The following is a 22,213-nucleotide window of genomic DNA, read 5'->3' on the forward strand; positions in this document are numbered from 1 at the left end:
TCCTGAGATTGCATAATTTATCTGTTGTAGGTTATATTACTGTATGTACGCCGTTTTACTGGTTATACAACGAAAATATGCCAAGTAATCCGAATATATATATAATATACCCAATATACACATGTTTTTGTCAAGCTTACTTTCCCTGGGGCTAAACAACCAAGGCTGCTTTCCTTTGGTGGTGGTGGTGGGGGGGGGCGAAGGTATGTCAAGGAATAGCGTCTAGTCGTTCGTATGGGGCCAAAAATACGAGGGAAATAACCTTCGGCATTATAATTCGATGAGGAATTGCAGGAGATGCTGCTGCCTGGCCACAATTTCCCTCATCACACTGCATGGCGTGTTTGCGTCGGTTGGTGAAGAAAAGTATGACGTTAAACCACATTTTATGCCAGCTACGAGAAATGAAAAGCCACGTTTGCAAAAGAACTAAATTGGGTCGTGTGGACACACGCGCACTAGCCTCACGTGGCAGAGAACCATTTGAAATCCGGACGACGGAAAAATGTGGTTTAACGTCCACTCGACTTAAACTAGTTAATTTTAGAACTAACATAACGTTCAATTCTATTTCAATAACTTGACCCGGAGAAATACCACAAAGTTGGACAGGCGACCCTACTCCTTGTCACCTACAAGCAGGGAATCAAAACCACGTTAATTGACTCAATGACAAACCTCGAGCCACTCGACCCCACAACCCCTAAATACGAGTAAATAAAAATGGGCTTCGTGCCATAGCATATAATTTGTCCTTGACTTATACAATACTGAATATTCTACAAGGGGAAATAAAAAAAAAGATATTATGTAAATTTAGACAATATAATAATTACATACTGGCTATAAAACCTTTATTATTGTTGGGACATAATATTCTGATGTTTCATTGTAGACATTATATGGCTATATAACCCGATTCCCCGTTGTGATGTAATTTTCTCAATGTCTGGCGTAGTTGTTCATAAATAAAGGGAATCTCGAGGATATTCGTCTTTGTACTTCTACAAGAATGTGATGTTTCTCATGATAAGGGCAGGAAGACCGTACTACACACAAACAAAACCAATAATATAAAACTGTGGACAACACAAAAACTACACAGACACAGACATTCCAAGCAATAACTAAAACAATCAAGTGCATGGGCCCGGGAGACAGCCATAGGAATAATGTAACCGGCCTTGACGGTGGTCGTCTACTGAATGGTATCGATAGTCATTGTAAAGTAAAATTGCAATAGTCCCAAAATGACCTAGTTTGTGTCGAGTCAACATCTCTCTCTCTCTCTCTCTCTCTCTTATCGAAGCACGTGTATAATTATAATCTGAGAAATAACAGGATATTTACACCCTTAATGTGCTTTCGGCACATAGTTCATGTAATATAGACAATAATGGGTGTGGGATGATTAATATCTAAAGAAATATTATATTAAATTTCCGATTCTAGGCATTAGAACGGAGAATATCATGACGTAATATTCCTTTCCTGCACCTGGAAAACCCAAGACAATACCCTCACGGATAGAAACGTCATTAAAATCACTTTATATTGTGTTTGCGTATGATTATCAACGTTAATTACTAAGATTAAGGCTGTAATAGGATGTTCCCCGACCCTGGGTTCGATGTAGCATTCTACGCTCACTCTAAAGGTAGTAATTGTTTTCTATCGATTTAAATAGTTTAGGCGCTTAAATCGAACATATCGCGGACCAAACTTTTATTCCAAGTTATATTAAGGTGATTTCACACTAGGGGTCTAATCGGAATTGAATTCAGAATAAGCTCCGAATTCAATATGGAACAACTATTTTCAATCAGGTTATTCGCAGTCAAAATTTGAGTATGGCGCGATTGGTTCAAATCAACGGGTTTACCGGAACCTTGCGGGCAGGTTTACTTCTATTTCCGTTTTATCGCTTGAAGGGAAACGTGAGTATTTTCCGGGCCAATAGTCTGCAAATAAATAAAAACATGACTATTGCAAACACAAATCTATTTTGTCTTTTCTCGTTTCCACTATTTTTGCATGGTTGCATTTTGCCCTTAATTGTTATAGACGATACAATACTGTTTTATTGAATTTAATGCAAATGATAACTATTAGTCACGATGTTTTGCGTTTTATTACCTAAATTACAAATTATCTTGACTGTTATCTCACAGTACTACACATATAGAGTAGTATTTAACACAATAACTCAAACTATGAGTTAATTTAAACAATATTTTATTAAATAAATTAAATTGGGTTCAACAACTGGCAAAAGTTTATGATATAAGTTTTCTCTGAGTTGTTTACGCGGCCCTAATATTGCAAATTTGGAATTACTGGATTAGTTGTTACCTTGGGGGACAACCCAATCACCAGTGTTATTTGGACAGTAATTCGTATACATAATTACCAAAATTATAACCAATAAAATGATAAAGAAGTCTGAGTTTCGATATAAAAATAATCATAAAATACCAATTAAAACAAATTATACGTCTGGATGTTACCAAATTTGAATTTTTTCCGTGTCTTCTGACACCATTTAGTTAGTTCTTAACAGTTTTTATGATAGTTTCATTACGGGGAATGACGAATTGGCCGCCTTGAACAAAATCCCTTGTTCATTTCTTGAAACATGGCGCTCATTATCATTTTATATCATGTTTTGTTATTGGACAGAATAATTAATTACATCAATTTTCAGCTACCAACCAAAGACTTATAAAGTCTGTAAGCTAATGTATATATAGAAGATCACTATGATTGTTGTCGACTTCTAATAATTTGGATGAGTATATCGAGTCGTACAAGAGAGAGCCATCCATTATTATTGCTAATATTGATTCAGGCCTGATGATGGTCATATATAGCCCATAGTTGGTGGAGATGATCAAATCGTTTGGTATTTATTATAGCATTAGATGTTTAATGCTGGTATTGATAACACTGTGACTGTTGGAGCGACAACAGCTTAGCGGGTGTCTAAAATGGAACTATCCCAGAAGGTGAGTTGCTAATATCATGATTTAAGATAAAGACGAAAATAACCTTTAATAGAAAAACACATAGATACCGGTTTTAATAGCTGTCACGCTGTATCAGGGTCATTTATAGTTTATGAGTATTTCGCTACAAGACCTCCATCAGTTGTAAAATATTTTTATGGCAAGAGGGCATATCACTACTTAATGTTTCAGAAATCGTCAGATTTGAATTAGTGTTTAAACAATGCCGCTAATAACTAGTAGGTGTCAATGTCGTTAATAATTAGTAGATGTCATAAAAATAAAATTAATGTTATGGCTGTTCAATAGAACAACCCGCAGAAAATAACTGAATAGGTTTGTAAACTATTCCGTCGATTACTGGCAGATGTCATAAAACTACACAATATAGTGATATTGCTGTTTTATCGAATAGTCCGCAAAAAATAACTCCGTTTGGTTTTCATGGGTTGATTCTGTAGATTATTCTAAAATTCAACTTGACCGAGTAAATATATGTATTGAATACCACACCATTAAATTATAGACCCGTTCATGCCTTACCAAAACACCTGTTTAAAGCTGTATTGATCGTAAACAACATATAAATATTAAATGTATCTACACCCAAAACATTGATGTCTATGATTTGTGTGTGTTAAGACGCCAGGGATCCGTGGTGGCTCTGTGAGTAAGGCGCTTGCTCGCTAACCAGGGGTCCAAGGTTCGATCCCGGTGTTGGCCGAGAACGGCTCCTGGGATTTTCCAGTGTGACTGGTTTCAGGACGGATGACCAGGCAATGACAGTGTCTAATTGTTCGGATGGGATGAAAAACCGAGGTCTGATTGTCATGCACGTAAACGGACCCTTGACAGTTGGACTCGAAACAAGAGTAAAGCGTAGCGCCGCTGCCCGTCTTCATTTTCATTAGCCAAATCGGTGCAGAAAAGTAGGACGTTAAACCGCTTTTCATTTCATTTTATTTTGTGTTAAAACTCCATCAATAGCCGTAGACGTTAAACAATTCGTTCAATATGTGACGAAAAGGAACGAAGTGACACAGATGATCGAATTCGTAGCAAGTGCACCGGGTGCGCATATCATATTCATCACAACCCTCCATTCCGTTTCAATGGCGATAATGGAAATTGAAAATCAACATGTGTAAGTAAGTTGATAAGTTTTTACTGAATTCTGCACGTCCATTCACTACTAGAAGATAAAGGAGGTGTTGTCTCAATATTTATTTTTGTAATCAACAAGTCTGAAAACGAAATATCAATAGTAATCAACATTCATGAATAGGTGGTATGTATAATTCATTATTTTCATTGACATTCTTGGCTTACTACAGTATGCTTAGACATGTTTCATTCGTCCTTTCATTTTTCATTACATCAGTCTCTTAATAATACAGTTTAAAGTGGCTAACACACCATAAATGTGGTATATCCATTACCGCAATGGACTCGTGGTTACAGTTTAAAGTGGCTAACACACCATAAATTTGGTATATCCATTACCACAATGAACTCGGAGTTACAGGTGGCTACGCCCCGTTTTAATTCAGTAAATCATTATCGGTAATTTCTTTTAAACCCAGACGCCCCGGTTAGCCGTAAGTAGTGACAAATGTCGTACACGAAGCAGGCTATGATAACCGTCTCCAGATCACCCGATACCGCTTCTAGTTTGAAGGTTCATAAAGCTAAAACAAAAATATATTTCATTGAAATTAATGCAATTTACTGATATCCATATTGTCGTTTAAAATTGTGTTGTCTTTATGGTATTCTTGTAGTGACGGGAATCGTGCATGAGGGTATGATGGAAATGGGATGTACACAAATACGTGGATCTAGTTGATAAATATTTTCAATTTTGGTCAAGGACCACTTAGGAGATAATATCGTATTCCACTTTCCCCAGCTTTAATTTTCTATTTAAATTCATATTATCTATAGCTTTTGTGTATATTCAATAATATATAGACATCGTTGCATTTGAACGATTCTGGCGGACTTTGGAATCGAAATTGACGTCAAAGCTAGTAATGTTTAAAGGGCCCATACCTCTATTCTTTGGAAGGAAAATTTTCGGTGCAATATGTTAAAAGTCAAACTGAACGACAGACGGATGCACCTGCGCAGTCCATTCCACGCGTTTTCTTTATTTATATTATTTTATCGTTTGTGAATTAGCCATTTTATTACTGGGGTATGTATTTCTTTGTTCATTACAAATAGTGCTCAAAATCATAGAGTACACGACGTCGTCCTGTTCTGATTCTAAAATGACCACTGTATTTTTTAAATATAAGATATTATGACTCCATGTTTTCACGGTAAGATAGCAACAGAGATATAGAATTAAAATTTTAAATATTATGAATAATACTGAGTTCGAGGTCTAGCTCCTTTAGAATAGCTGACGATGTGAAGCTCATTTTTGTGTAACATCTTGCAATAAAGCATAAATATTAATATTATGACACACAATACGTCTATGTTTATTCTGAAGTTATTTTTATTGCTTATACTTTATATACAATACTATTGACAATTTGAAATTATAATATCCTTTTGTGGTTGGCGACGTGTGCACGACTATAGAAAACCATTTCATTGGAATAGACAACTAGTGTAGGCAAATATTAAAATTGATTTACTGCAAGAAAAAGAGAGCATGAATATTTAATCCGGCGTTACTGTTCAAAACTCCTTAATCAAGTAGCATTACGTTCACCGTTTCCGGATTATTTTGTAATACTTTCCTGTTAGACATCATCTCACGCAATCTGTTTATTTTATTTTATACTTTCCTCGTAGGTTTAAAAAAAAAAAAAAAAAAAAAAGAATTCCAGATAAGCTTACTATTAAAATTAAAGATAAGTTTGTTTTATAGTTTTTAAGATCTCTTGGATATTATGTTTCCAGATCAGCTAGATATTATAGTTCCAGATCAGTTTATTATTATAGTTTAAGATCCGCTTGATATTATAGTTCCAGATCAGCTTGATATTATAGTTTAAGATCCGCTTGATATTATAGTTTAAGATCCGCTTGATATTATAGTTCCAGATCAGCTTGATATTATAGTTTCAGATCCGCTTGATATTATAATTTCAGATCAGCTTGATATTATAGTTTCAGATCAGCTTGATATTATAGTTTCAGATCCGCTTGATATTAGAGTTTGATATTATATTTCCAGATCGGCTTGATATTATGGGTTCAAATCCGTTTGATTCTATTTGGTTACGATCAGCTGCATGATATTGCTTAAGATCAGCTTGATACTATTTGGTTAGGATCTGTTTAATAATTGTTTAATATCAGATTGATGTTATTGGTCACGATCTGCAGCTAGATATTGTTGTTGAAGATCCACTTGATTCTATTGGATAGATTAGCTGAATATTAATTATAGTATAAGATCAGCTTAGGACATATTGTTATCATTCACATTATTCAGCCCCCACCCTACCCCATCCCTCCAAGTCTGGAGGTAGAAATACATAAATAAATTTTAGAAATGTACGTGCGCAAACGGGAAATATAACAAGTAAAGTGAAAACTCAGGGTGGGTGAAATTAAATATGAAGCTAAACGGTGTTAGCTTTAGGTCATTGCTATTGTCTATTATATCTATAGAGAGATAGAAAAGCGTCGGACAATTATCACTTCCAACACGACTCCGGTCCCTTGACTAAATAAAACAATTGGCAGTCTGGCACTACTGTCGCCATAACAAATTCCCCTGTCGACCATAAACGGGTCGAAAAAAAAGAACTAATTACAAATTTACGCCATTTTGACTTCTGGCTCGCTAACAAGGAAGTCTCGGGTGCGCTCCCAGTGTTAACCGAGAAAGTTTCTCGGGATTTTCCGGCGTCGCTTCTATTTGTCGGTGGTGCAGAGTGGAGGACCTGCCAAGGATATTGTCTAGTTGTGGGGATAGGGCGAAAAACCGGTCCTGTGTACACTTTGGCGAGGACGTGAAATATCCCTTCACACATGGAATTTGATATAAGAGTAGGCCGTAGTGCCGCAGTCGGGGCAACATTACTCCCCATAGCACACTATGTGGCGTATTCCCGTCTTCAATAGCCCTGTCGCTGTTGTGTTTTGTATAATAAACACATGTATAAATGATATATTAATTAAGTCCAGGTGGCCCTTGTTAATCTGGTGTTTAGATTTCCTACCACTTAATACCATATCGATATCTATGTCTAAAATCTAACCTACAAATAAGCCGATTTCCTCTAACTACCTGGCGTGGATTAACTTATTTACTTACAGCATTATATGTGGATTCATATATAAACTATAAACTTCCATTGTGACGAAAACCAGGGTCGCCAAGTGAGTATGGCACCTGCTCACTGACCACGAGGTCTCGGACTTCACCTTTGTCAGTGGTGCAGGGCGGAATATATGGCAATGAAATACATCTAATTGTGCTAACGAATAACCGAGGTTCCATGGATTTCATAGTCTGTACGTCAAAGATCCATTGACAGCTGGGAATCCAAACAAGAGCCGGCCATAGTACCGCAGGGCCTCGGGGAAATCACCCCCTCCCAATCGCACACTGCATTGCCCCGATTGGTACGGAAAAGTAAACCGCATTTCACTTCAGTTATTTATAAATATAATGTCTAGGCTTATAATATAAAGTATTAAAATGTATCTTAAAAAATCGTGTTGTACGGCAATGACTATCTGTGCAAGATTATTAGGAGCCAAAACCAAAGTCCCGTTTATACCTTGGTATGCACGTAAAAGAACCCTTGACGGTTGGAATTCAGTTACTACCAGACCAAACATTCCCACAAAGCACACTGCATGGCGTATACCCGTCTTGGAACACAAACGTAGGACGTAACATTCCATTCATTAATGCATTCATTATTATAATGTATTATAATATCGTAAATAAATGCTTATTTTTGTAAATGTATATCTATCAATTTATATACGAATGATATTCAGAAATTATTATTGGGATAGGAATGAGGATGTTTACTTAACTATCCTATTCTCTTACAAACCATTCTACTTGGTAGAGATTTCGATTTTCATTCCTGGAGAGAAAAAAATGGAGATGGTTGTAATAACCTCCCAGTCCTGAAGAATGTAGAATTATTTCAATTATCCACAAGAAAAACGTCCTACACACTATCGTTGCCTGGCTTTTGTAATTGGAGGAATCTTCGGGAGGAAATTAAAGATTTTTTCTATATATTTCTGTCGGAGTAAATGCGATAGTTTTTGCATTCACTTAGATTGAATTCTGCAGTCTGTAAGTTGGTAACTGCTTCATTAAAAGAAAAACAATTTTCTCTAAATTGACCACCAGTAATGAATATTGATTCAGTGTCTCCAACAAATGTGTTTTTTATATTGTCGACAAGTTATTTGTGAAAATCTCTATATTTTTTATGAGTTTTGTATCCTTATTTTTCCGAATTGATACGAATTAATCGCGAGAATGTTATCGACCTTAACGAATTAAATAATCACATAATCGATCGATAACTTACATTTTTACTCTCCGCCGTTGTTCAATAAATTTTAGCACCTAATAATATTGGTTTTTAAAACTTCTGTTTTAATGTGATTTGTTTTCTTAATACTGTTTTTTAATTAAAGGATCTAATTACAAGGATGCCATCCATCTTAACGAATTAAAGAATCACTTAATAGATCGACAACTACAATTCCTGCAAACTTTTACTTTCCGTTGTTGTTCAGTACATTTTTGCAACTAATAATATTTGTTACCATAGCTTCGTTTTAAATGTGATTTGTTTTGTTAATACTTTTTTAAAAAAAAATTAAAGGATCTAATTACAAGAATGCCATCGATCTTAACGAATTAAAGAATCACTTAATAAATTGACAACTACAATTCCTGCAAATTTTTACTCTCCATTGATGAACAACACATTTTTTCACCTAATAATATGCGTTGAAATGAAATGAAATGAGATGAGGTTTAACGTCCTACTGTTCTGCTCCAAACTGGGCTAATGAAGACGGACATACGCCATACAGTGTAAAATGAAGGAAATTTTACCCGGACAGCGTACCTTTTACGTACACGCCAATGTGTATACGGGACCTCGGTTTTTCGTCCCATCCGAACGACTAGACAGTTGTCCTTAGAAATTAAATGATATAATTGCATGAATGTTATCGACTCCAACGAATTAAATAATCACTCAATCGATCGAAAACTACAATTCCTGCAAACTTTTGCCATCTGTTGTTGTTTAATTAGCTTTTTGTACCCGAGAGGATTGCTTCCCTGAAATTTCTTTAACATGTATTTCGTTTTCTTAATGCTTTTCGAAATTAAATGATCTAATTGCACGAATGTTATTAATCTCAATGAATTAAATAATCACTTAAAGGGACAATAACACTCTTGCTGGCTTGACAGCTCCAGAAAATAAAAAATAGCCTTATTCTAAGTATTAGATGTTTAAGTATCCTACCTATTGTGTAAATTATCCATTAAATCCTATTTTACTTGTCCAGATGGTTCGAAAATATTTTTTAAATCCAAGTCACATTTGAAAAGCTTTACGTTAGTCTTTTCAAATCATTTAGTTGAATTTTTCCAATTTTTTAAATTAGGTGTGTTAAAATGAAATTTGGAATATTGTAAAATAGTACAATTTGTTGACCAGAATAAAGATTGGGACATATTATTCAGTTACAACAAGAGTGGTATTGAGCCTTTAATTGATCAATGTCTATAAACTTTTACTCTATGTAGTTGTTAAAAAAGCTTATGGTACCCAAAAATATAGCTTCTTGAAATTTTTTTTTTAACATGTAATTCGTTGTCTTAATACATTTTCCTCGAATGTAAAGGATCCGATTACACAGATGTTATCAAGCTAAACGAATTAAATAATCATTTGATCCATCGATAACTACCATTCCTGCAAACCATTACTCAATAAACTACTGGTACTCAAGAATATTGCATATTAAAGTGGCAGAACTGAAGATTAGATAAAGAGCCGAGTTCTCGCTATGATAGTCAGCATATAGATAATGTAAAGGGAATATGCTGAAAATTTCAGTCAAATTATTTCACTCTGAGGCGGGAAATTCTCAGTTCAAAAGCGATATAGCCTCGATTGGCATTGTTACCGTTGTTACGATAATAAACAATGTCTCGATTATCTATGTTTACAGTTCGGATTAAAATCTGTTTAAAATCGGACCCATCAGACGGCATCGAGAGTTGATTATGGTCTTGATGCTAGCGATAGCCTACGATATTTAACGGATTGGGATACATTTTTTGAATAATAATTAAACTTAAAAATGGATAATCGAGACTTTGTTTTTTTATCGTTTCGACTTTAGTAATGATAACCCAGACTAGCCTAAAATTCAAAAGCTAATATCTCGATACAGATTGGAACAATTTAAAATTTTCAGCATATTCTATTTACATTATCTATTTTTTAACCATTATAGCGAGAATTGTCAACATTTTATCTAATCCCCGCAATTCCCCTTTAATCAATTGATAACTATATAGTGTTTAATCTTTGTTTTTGTTCAATACGCCACTTGTACCTGATAATATTGCATACTAAAACCTCCTATTTAAATGTGATTAGTTGTCGGGATACCTTTTCGAACTGATATGATCTAATTGTGTGAATGTTATCGACCCCAACGAATCGATTAATTATTTAATCGATCGATTGTTAAAATGTCCATAAGGCTTTACTGTACCCACTACTAGAATTGTTGTTCAATAAACTGTTGTTGACATTCAATAATATTCTATTCTGAAAACATTTGAGATATGATTTGTTACCAAATTTTCCGCACTTTGGTCAATACTCGTTTAACGACCTAATTGATAATATTATTGATCCCAAATAAATGAATAATCGCTTAATCGCTCAATAATTATAATGGTTGTATCGTTTTCCATGTCAATAAACTAGTTTGTACTGGATAATATTGTATTCTTAAAATAATAACTTCCTATCCAAATAAAAAAGACCCATTTTAACGTTTTGTTTTATTATGTGTATTTTAAGTCCTAATGGTTTATTTTTTTTAATATCAACAATATTCTATTTCAAATGAATGGAATAGGATCAAGGAACATACATAGCCTATATCACTCTTATTGTTGTGTGAATAAACAAGCATGTGTAATACGGTTATGCCTATTTGATAAGGCCAACTTCCAGTTTTGACGAAAATTGAGCTGGTCTTAACAAATAGTTTTAGCCGTTGTAGTACCTAGTAGTTTAACGTCTGCTTCCATGAGAGTGATGTCGTAGACAGATAGGAAGCCTACTGTGAAGTCTGTAACATTTGTAAAAAAGACCCCCCCCCCGGGACTCCCACAAAGGAAAGGGAGAGCGGACAGGGGGTTCGTGTTGTTAAAGTAGCTAAATCTCTAACTCAATATCATCCAAAGTCTTCGACATTGAAAACAATTGTCAATTTGAATCAACGTTGATGTTGTGATCTTACCGGGAAAAAATGGGCTTCCGATATCCAATATTTAAGACAAAATATACATTTTACTATTGGTACACGAATTGTGTGTGTACCATAATGCGTTTCAGCGCCATTTGTAACAAGGAAATCGAAGAACGGGTCTAGACATATTCAACAAGTCATGTCAAACTGTGACCTCATATTCTTATTTGGAGGGCATGCGCAATAAATATAACCATACGTTAGAGATTGCCATTCGATTGGGACTTCTGGTGTATTTCGCCGAACATAACTGATTTGAAATTAGAGTAAAAATGGAAATCCGTTTATATACATTCACATTACATTACATTGCATACGTTGCGACCCATTTGTGTTAATTTCTAGGTCCGAAATATTAGCGATTTAGCTCCTTTAAGGGAACATGTGGCTCCCAATACCTATTTTATTCATAATTAATGGTAAAAATGGATTTAGCATGGAGATGTTTGATTTTACAGATTAAACCGTGGCCCACTTTTGCTTTGTTGTGATTAAATATTCATTTTATGGATACCCTACATGTCTTCGTACTTTTTTAATGTAAAAGGAAGCCGCGGTGGCTCAGTGAATAAGGTCTCATGTTCGCTTCCGGTGTCTATGTCTAGTCGTTCGGATGGGAAGAAAAAACCGAAGCCTGTGTACGTAAAATAACTTTTGACAGTTGGAATTCGAATAGGCCGGAAAGCTACTATCCGGGCAAAATTTCCTGATATCCTGATATCTTCGTATTTCTTTGATTTTAAAAAAAATATCAATTGTCTAGAATTTGAAAGGAAATTGATTAGTAATGGCCAATGGTCTGGCACAAACGGGGTATACTTAAAGATCATTAAAGGATCAAAGTTGACAACATTAGTCCAGCTTAAAAACAAAGATTTAATATTTGATTAATTCCAGGATTAAACTTTGATAATGTTATCGTCTGGAATGGTATAATAATAGGCACAAACGGTGTCAATGACGTTAAGATTCTTTTAATATCTACAGTAATTGCCATATATCAATTCCCAACATTGGTCTGGACACTATCCGGTATTGTTTTTTTGTAACGCTACTAGACATATTCATATACATGTTTCCTTGTCTTGGTCTTTGTTGGCTCTAGCCCATCCTCGCCACACTTATTCAAATATTAGAATTCTGGCGTCGTTGGTATGGTATGTCGCGAATCTAAAATAATGTATTATTACAGTTTCTATTTGACATTTATCTAAATTACATGTTGCCTTGGCGACCTTTTTTTTATAAATGTTCTTTATAGATATGTAAAACAAACTAAAATTAAATCTGTTTGAATTAGCCAGACGTAAATAATTGGAGGTAGCGGAAGTTAATAAAATAAATATAAATACGGTTATAAAAATACGGTTATAAATTCAGTTAATTGACAAATCTATTACTTTCTTATTGTGTTATTTTATTTGGATTGACTTGCGGTCATTGAGTATATTCTATATATTTTAAACCATATTGAGTCATTGTGTTGCGAAATATTGGGATTGTATAACGGACATTGAATATATTCTACTTTAAGCCATATTGAGTCGTTCTGCAACAAAATATTTGGAATGAATTACTGCTCTTAAAGATACATCATGGGAGATTGGATAAAAAGCAGGCGGTTCCCACTATAATAGTTAAAAACTAGATAATGTAAAGGGTATTTGCTGAAAATTTCAGTCAAATTGATCCACTCTGAACCGAGAATTTAACGATTGAAGTTTCTGCCTAGCCTCGATCATCATTACTAAAGCCGGTACGATAGTCTCGATTATCCATTTCATGATTTAATCATGAATGAAAGTTGAGCAGCTAATCGGATCCTAATGCAATAAATATCACAGGCTAGCGATGACATCAAGCGTTGATTATGGTTTGGATAAGTTAATTAATGTCTACTTAATAATTTAGATAACATTTCAGGCCTAGAAATATAGAGTCGTTCTGCTACAAAATATTTGGAATGAATTAAATTACTGCTTTTAAGTATACGCTAATTTAAACCATACTGGGTCATTGTGTTACGAAATACTGGGAATGAATAACGCCCATTGAATATATTCTAATCAAGCCATATTGAATCGTATTTTGATAGAATTACGGATCTAAGGTAGAGGTATAATTGTAGGTATATCGAGAGGTTCTGTTACGAACTATACCGATTGAATTACGACTGTTGAATATCCTAATCTAAACACAATTGGGTCGTTCTGTTACGAAATTGTCGTTAGTTTTTATTTTAAACAAAAATGGTTATGCTTGTTGGCAACAAATATTAGTTTAGTCAATGTTTCACATTTTATTAGAAACATCAGAATAAAAGATAAATTCAAAACGCTACTGCGGGTAATTTTATCAGTAAAATCATAAAGGTGTTTTAACTGAAAGTATAAGTTTTTATAATATGTGCATATAAGATTTCTCTAGTTAAGGTATGGTTATGTTGCTACGGGAATATTGTATTATAGTGGCTAATTATTAGATTGGCCTCCCAATATAACCACCTGCTGCCTACTACTGAAGTAAAAAGTAATGCTTTATAATTGTATTTTTATTGCTACAAGAAGGGTGATTAGGCACCCATTCATTCATGGAGGTCATTTTCAAAAGTCGAGATATCTTCCATAAAACTGAGTCTAGCTCTTATTATGCATTTAGAATCTGAGGTTTTTAACTCAGTGTCATTTTATATCATCTTTAAAACGTGTGGCTCATATTCATTAATTTCCTTCATTCAAGGTTTGCATACAGACGGACCCTTTGGTCATTTCATGCCAATGCGTTTTTACTGAATAACGCGTAATTGCCTGTAACATAGTAGAGCCATTTCAACAACCCGGCAAAACATGTTATTGAATTAAGTTGTAAGAGATTGCCAATTTATTTAACAAATAAGTTTACGTAAAATGTTACCGGATCAAGATCAAAAGGTTCTTGTCGGTCGCTGATGTATTGAAAAGGAGGTTAACGATATGAGCCAGGAGTGACATATCTAGTTTTTCCTTGTATCAAATAAAATTGGCTAACAAAAAGGTTGTCGATATTAATTTACTTTATCGGCAATTTCGTAAATATTGTTATTAGAGCTTCTGCGCCATTAAAGTCTTGTTCAGAATCTTTTTGATTATAGTTATTCGTTGTTTTCCCACAGGAACTTTTAACGCATTTATTACATGGGTTGACAAATCTTTCCTAAGACGATTACATAAGTCTTAATGTTTCGATTCCTCGCTGGTACTTGACAATGGGTAGGGTGCAATACACGTAGATTTTCGCTGCGTCGTCCGGCAACCCGCCCTCTGCCAATAACTCCCTCTCCCTCGCTCTCTCTCCCTCGGCCACCCTTGTCTTCTTGTGGATTATTCGTCTGTGACCGGAATAAGCGGTTCTTGATTTTGGTTGTTAGAGATGGGGTCGGGCTTGTTTTTACATTGATTTCTATAAAAAAAATGGGGGTGGTTGGATGGCCGAATGGTTAGCGCTTGTATCATAAGGCCTGTCATTGGGTCAACTGGCGTAGTTTCGAATCCCCGGTTGTACGTGACAAGGAGTAGGGTCGCCTGTCCATCTTCGTGCGTTTTCTCCGAGTCCTCCGGTTTCCTCCTACTGCCAAAGTCCCCTATAAGCACGGGCGAATTGTGACGAGTGGATGTCAATCCTCATTAATTCTCTCTCTCTCTCTCTCTCTCTCTCTCTCTATGCACAAAAATATTCTTTTGGTAAAATAGTCCGAATGCACCAAGAAGATTTATACTTTTGGTTGAAAACGAGATTTTGTGATAAATTACATCCGGGCATACGCGTGTCATGTGATAACAAATAACATGTTCGTACAAAACCAATCAAAAGATGTTTGACAGTTACATTAAAATGTTCCCTTGTCACATATTGTTTTCTCGAGATAAATGTTGGTTTTATATTAAAAAGCACAAAGGACAATAAATCAGATTTAGTACAGATCATAAATCCCCCCTCCAATGAAGAACGAATATCGTTTTTTTTTTTTTTTTAGATGACGTTTAGTAATTGAATTGGAAATACACGTGACAGAATTTTATGTAATACAGGGACTGTTTCTTAGTGAGCGACATTTACGTGTAGTTTAATGGTCGAGTGCGAGACATTAAGTAATATATTGATATTGCACGAGGGCTATATCTATATATTACGCAATGTCTTGCACGAGACCATTAAACAACTTAAAATACAGACACTATCCAGCATGTGCATTTCAATGAAATACGGCACGCGGGTCCAATATTTCGACTAGTTTAAATAATGTACATTGTCCGTACCATTATATGAAATAATGGAACACCACCATCAAAGGATGACGTCACATCTGTATTTTAAATGTATATAATGTCCTGTAATAGTTTATAACTGTATCACTGCCTCCTGATAAAGACGTGATAATTCTTGCGCTCAGTTACAGTTATTACTGGCAATACGACTATGTTTCTCTAGTAATTATCAACCAGTGATATAATATGAAATATAACGAGACAATGTGATAAATAGAAACACCAGCGGTTGCCAGGCAAGATACGCCCACATTTTGCAAGAGATGGTTAGAGAACAATCTAAAAACAAAAGTGATTTTTCGTAAAATGAGGGGCTATAATCCAGAAAGTTATGGTCTGAAATGCGCAAATATCAAACGGGACTGAGATCGTTGGGATATAAAGATATATTTTAAGTTTCGTGAAAATCGGATAAAAATTGTGACCTGTAGAGTGTCCACAAACAAATTGTGGATGGACGGACGGACCGACCGATCGACGTCCGGGCGGACAGGGGCGACGGCATAATACGTCTACATGAAAATGTGGGCGGATAAAAATGAATTGGTACTTAATGTCCTGCTTTTCTCCATTGACCGGGCTGTTAAATGTCCTTTTACACGGGACCTTCGGTTTTTATCCTATCCGGACGACTAGACACGGCACTATCCGTGCCAGCCCCCACCCCTCCCTCCCATAGTATATAAAGCGTGTATTTGTTTTTGTGATGGTTAATCATGTTATTCCCCGGATTAATTCATTTGATTTCAAATATAAATTTGTTGTTTATTGCTTAATGCAAAGTCTGGGGAGTTTGTCGTGTCCGTTGGTTTGTCTTATCGGCTTTGCACTTGTGTGATGCGGTCCCCATGTACATACTGTACATACTAGGCGACCTTCGGTTGCACGGATTTTCGTACTATAGTCGAACCAGTAGTCGTGACCAGCCGTACCATGCGATAAAGCACGGTCGGGATAGTTCAAAGATGGCTGACAAACTGACACTTGAGAAGATTTTCTGAAAAATATAATAAAATTGCCAATTGCCGTTGCGTTATTTACACCTTGGTCGGTATATTGACTAATCCTATTTGTAACCTATTTTAAGCTTGCTTTCACATTACAGTATGGAAAATTAATCAGTTTTTAAAAATACATGAGTAAATAGTAGAAAATATAGTAGGCGGAACAACTGACATGGTCGCCACCATATTGAATAGTCAATGGCTAGGGCCATTTGCGTTTGGGTGCTGGTTCAGACTGTAGTCGCGACCATAGTCTACATCCGAAGGTCGCCCTAGAGACTGTGTCTGAGATATTGTTAGATATACGTCAAATCCGCTGTAAATTTAAACTCATTCAAATGTTTATCATGTGTCAAAGCTGTAGTTTCTGTCGATAACCGAATACGTATTGAACGTAATGCCTTATTATGTAAGATTGCATTCACTGAATAGCGCATTAAATGCCAGCTGTTATGTTTCTTTTGTTGCATTTATTCCATTTTATCTGCACAGTTGATATTTTGTGCAACTTACGTTTCATGTTGCATTTTTATTATCTTGCACTTCCCACCCAGCTGTGTACACTGACATACAGGGTAATTTTTAATAATAATAATGATATAATACATTTATAGATTGTCTACATTCCAATACAGATTACTGCTCCGCGGCGTTATTAAATTTGGTAAAAATGGTAGTGCCACAATGAATAAAAATGAATTATTAATATAATCACGTAAAATGTTTAAGAATCAAAAAGTTCAGTTATCAAAATATCATCACAAACACTACATAAAACTTTGTTTAAGAAGACATCACAATCACTACATATTCTTTATGAAAAGAATAGGAGACATCGGTGACCGGTGACTAAGACGGTGGCTCTATAGCCAGAAGTTCGAACCCGGTGATGGTCGAGAAAATTGCCAGTTATTTTCAAGCCTGGCATTCCTTTGTCAGTATTGCAGGGCGGAGGGAATAACAAGGATAGTGTTTAGTCATTCGGGTAGGGCGACAAATCGAGGTCCCTTGTACACTTTGGCGTGCAAAAGATCGTAGCGCCGCTGTTTGTCCTCATATCATACTGCATGGCGTTTGTCCGTCAACATTAGCCCGGAAGGAGCACAAAAGTGGGACGTTAAACCCTATTTGATTTAACCTAGTAAACCATATCCAGACACAGTATTTCAACACCTAGTAAAATAGGGAGCCACGGTGACTAAGTGGGTAAGGCGCTGGCTCGCTAGCCTAGAGGTCGCGTGTTCGACCCTTGCATTAGCCGCGAAAGTTCATAGGGATTTTCCGACGTGGTTTCCCCTTGGCAGTTGGAATTCGACACAAGAGTAGGCCATAAGAGTTCTGCTCCCTTCATAGCACACTGTAAGGCGTATGCTCGTCTTCATTAGCCCTTCCTAGTAAAAAATATCCAGACACAGTGATTCAACACGTAGTATAATATACCCAGGCACAGTGATTCAACACCTAGTAAAATATATCCAGACATAGTGATTCAACACCTAGTAAATCATATCCAGACATAGTGATTCAACACCTAGTAAAATATATCCAGACAGTGATTCAACACCTAGTAAAACATATGCGGACCTCAACGCACTCCTATGATTTATACAATAATCTACTAACGAGATTGTAATCAAGAAAATATCCGACAAGCGTCCATCAATTTAAATTAAACCACTTATAAACTCATATTGTATATTGACGAAAACCATACCCAACACTATATCATATAACATTATCCTATATTACAGGATTATTATGATATCGTTCTTAACTGACATTAACCATCTGCCCAATTCTATTTTATTATAATAACTTTAATCTTCATCTGCTACCAATCCGTATTCCTTGTTTCATAAAAGTTAAAGGAATTTCCGGAATTTTATTAAAACCAGACGCAGCGCGACGGATAATGATGTAAGAATTGGTGTATGAGATCCAACAGTGCTCCATTAACACAGTATAAGCCATATTCTTTATCTATATCTAGTTCATTGTCTGCATTTATTTTATATTACCATTGGTGATAACAGCTGCCAGGGTAATCTACAGCTACATAAATTATAATTAATGCATATTGTACACATGTTCCAAAGAAAAAGCATGCTGAATACGTTTATTTTTTTTTATTACTGGATCATTTAATGATGTAGCAAATAAGTGCTCGGAATCTACAAATATTAGCCGCTTCTAATGAGTTCGTTTGTCTAACTTTTCAAATTTCTTGCTTTGAGCAGGACGGGGGCGCCTGGTAAGAGACAACGTATAGTCGTTCGGATAGTACGAAAAACAGAGGTCCTATGTACACATTGAAGTGCACGTAAACGAACTCTTGGCAGTATGAATTCGATATATTTCCCTCATAGCACACTGTATGGCGTATGCCCATCTTCATTAGCCCTGTCGGACGTTAAACCCCATTTCATTTTATTTCATTTTGCTTGCTTTGAAGTTTTCTTGTGTCATTGCTGTACATGTATTTAAAAAAACGAAAGATGTAACTTTGAATCGTTTTTCGAAAGTAAAACAAATTGGCAACAGCAAAAAAAAACCCAACCCGTTCATCAAATTGTACAAGACGTTAACTTGATAATGTATTGGAATCATTCAGTTTGAATGTAGTTGAAATTAAAAACCTGGAAGATGCGATTTGTCGGTTATTAAGCATTGGGTTTCAGAGAAACCATCAAAGTGTAAAAAAAATTGAATCTTTTGTGAAGCCCGAGGATCAGTTAGATGGTTCGATCAGGTTGAATAATTTCCAGCTTTATTTTCTATAGAAAGCCATCTAGATGATATCCCGGGTTATCGATCAACCGGGGGATAGTTGGATAAACGAATTAAGGCCGATACCATTGAATTTAATTGGTGAATTACAGACAAATTGTGCAAACCTCTCATTTGATCAAGAAAATAACTTCCTTAGAGTGTCCTTATGTGGGAAAAATTATCTTGACTATTAGTGCTTCTTGTATGAATTTCTATGTGACACTGTTTGCTTTCCTTTTCAGTATGAAGACAGAAACGTGTGATGTTTGCTATAGAAGAATGGTTTGCCCATACTCTAGGTCAATGTTAAACGGCGGACATACTACTTAGAGTAGCTGAACCAACATCGCTATCTCTTGTCCATAATGTTTAATCAAAGCGTTCTCGTCACGAGTGTTACTCAGATTGAAGCAGCTATGGACAATGTATCTGGTGACGCACTTGTTCTGGGAACTAATTGGACGAACGCTTCAGGTTTTGAGCCGAATGTTAATACGACACCGCCACCGTATTACCCCGCTGGGTACCCCAGTGGTTATACATGGGTTCACATTATCTGTTCTAGTATTGCTGTTACTTTAATCATTTTGCTCATTGTAATTGGGAACTTTTTGGTCATTTGGGCCATCATTACAGATCGGAACCTGAAAGGAACTCAAAATCTCTTTATCGCTTCGTTAGCCTTCGCGGACATGTTTTTAGGTATCTTAGTCATTCCGTTTTCATTAGCCAATGAGCTAATGGGTTACTGGTTTTTTGGAGTAATTTGGTGCGAATTGTGGAAAGCTGTCGACGTATTGTTGTGTACTGCATCAATTTCTAGTTTATGTTTAATCAGCTTGGACCGATATTGGTCTATTACTCGTGCAATGAGCTACTCGCGTCAAAGAACTCCCAAGCGAGCTGCCATAATGATAATGATCGTTTGGTTCGTTTCTGCTGCAGTATGTATTCCACCTTTAATTGGTTGGAAGCATCCCGTAAAGGAATCCGATTGGCCAATGTGTACCCTGAGTGATGATGTTGGTTATGTGTTCTATTCATCTATTGGCTCTTTTTATATCCCGGCATTTATCATGTTGTTTGTGTATTATAAAATTTATCAAGCGGCGAAGGCACGAGCCCGAAAGACGGTTAAGAAACCACCGGGCCCACAGGCTATTGCAAAAACAGAAGCGATATCGTCCGTACCTCGTACGGAAGCACGATTAAACAATCAAGTGAAAACCATTGAAACCCCCAAAGAGGAAGAAGATCCCGACACGTTGACTCCAGATTCATCGGACGAAATAAACAATCAAAAAGATGTCACATCGTGTCCGCAACCTTTGGCAATCACGGACATGTCAAAACTTCTGTCCACAGATTCGGACTCGTGTGAACCTGTGACACGAAATATCCGTGTTATTCATAACAATACGTGCCTGGGTGCGACTACCGTTACTTTACTTACGAGCGATAACGATACGGAATCTTCGTCGGAACAAACCAAAGCATTGTTGGGTCCACACAGTAGGGACACGGATACTGATGGTGGCAACTCGACTGAACCGGGAAACGGAAAAGTTCAGAAGTTTACCATAGTTGACCCCAAACAAAATGGTAGCCCAAATGTGCTAGAAAAGAACAAAGTGAAAGCCAGTAGACCCGGAATCCTACCCGGGATAACTCGACATTTATTTAACGTGAATCGAAGTAAGAAAAAAATGAACTCGGAAGGAGGTGACACGAAACCCCCCGAATATTTTTCAGCTGATAAGCACAAAAGGAAAATTGCTAAAGCAAGAGAACGAAGGGCTACGTTGGTGCTAGGTCTGGTCATGGCAGCTTTTATTTTGTGTTGGGGACCTTTTTTCACGATGTATTTGGTGTCATCATTCTGTAAGGACTGTATCGGTTATATGGTTTTCACCGTGTTCTTCTGGATCGGTTACTGTAACTCTGCCTTAAACCCTATCATTTATACTGTGTTTAATCGTGACTTTAAAAAAGCCTTCCAGAAAATCATTTGTGGTAAGAAGAACAATCGACGAAACCGATAAAAATATCCCCAATTATCGTTATTGTTATTTATTGATAAAACTTCGTAATCAGGGCGTGATCGGAGAATCTTATATACATATAATAATAATAATAGCGTAAAGGTTAAGTTCTACAGATTGTTCGAATTATCATTTACTATTAGCGTTCAATTATATTAATTGTTAAAATTGTTGAAATAGTAATGCATTGGAAATATCCATATTTTGTATTTGCATACCATGTCAATTGCTTTGTCTGATTGTTATTTATACAGTGCATATGAATCTTTATTTAAATTAAATGTGTTCCTATAAAAAGCTTTAAAATATATTATCGTTATGGTTAAAGAGCAGCGTGGCTGCTTCAATGGCATTGATACACCAACATTACCGTACAACTGCATTTGACAACGGCGCCCCCTCCCCAACCCTCCACAGCACATAGAACTGTGTAGAACTCCATAAGATGGATTCGACAAATAACAGCGTTTCTTATAAAAAAAACGGGAACATGAGTTGCTTTTTCTGATACGTCATTTGTATTGTTCGCTAAAATATCAAATTTATAACGGTTCAATAAACGCTAGTATGTA

The 22,213-nt window shown here is 35.9% G+C and overlaps 1 protein-coding gene across 5 annotated transcripts in view; it reads left to right on the forward strand.

Moving 5' to 3' along the window:
• Positions 1 to 22,213, forward strand: part of LOC126816169 (alpha-2 adrenergic receptor) — a 112,330-nt gene extending 90,117 nt beyond the window's left edge. Inside the window, exons 1-2 of one of the 5 annotated variants that reach the window (XM_050542420.2) lie at positions 2,847 to 3,005; positions 19,842 to 22,213. In XM_050542420.2, coding sequence (XP_050398377.1) covers positions 19,965 to 21,641 — 1,677 coding nt within the window. In that variant the 5' untranslated portion in view covers positions 2,847 to 3,005; positions 19,842 to 19,964 and the 3' untranslated portion in view covers positions 21,642 to 22,213. The other 4 variants (XM_050542423.1, XM_050542422.1, XM_050542421.1 and 1 more) reach the window with 4 other exon arrangements.

Source organism: Patella vulgata, chromosome 3, assembly GCF_932274485.2.
Source record: "Patella vulgata chromosome 3, xgPatVulg1.2, whole genome shotgun sequence".
NCBI classification, from domain to species: Eukaryota; Metazoa; Mollusca; class Gastropoda; family Patellidae; genus Patella; species Patella vulgata.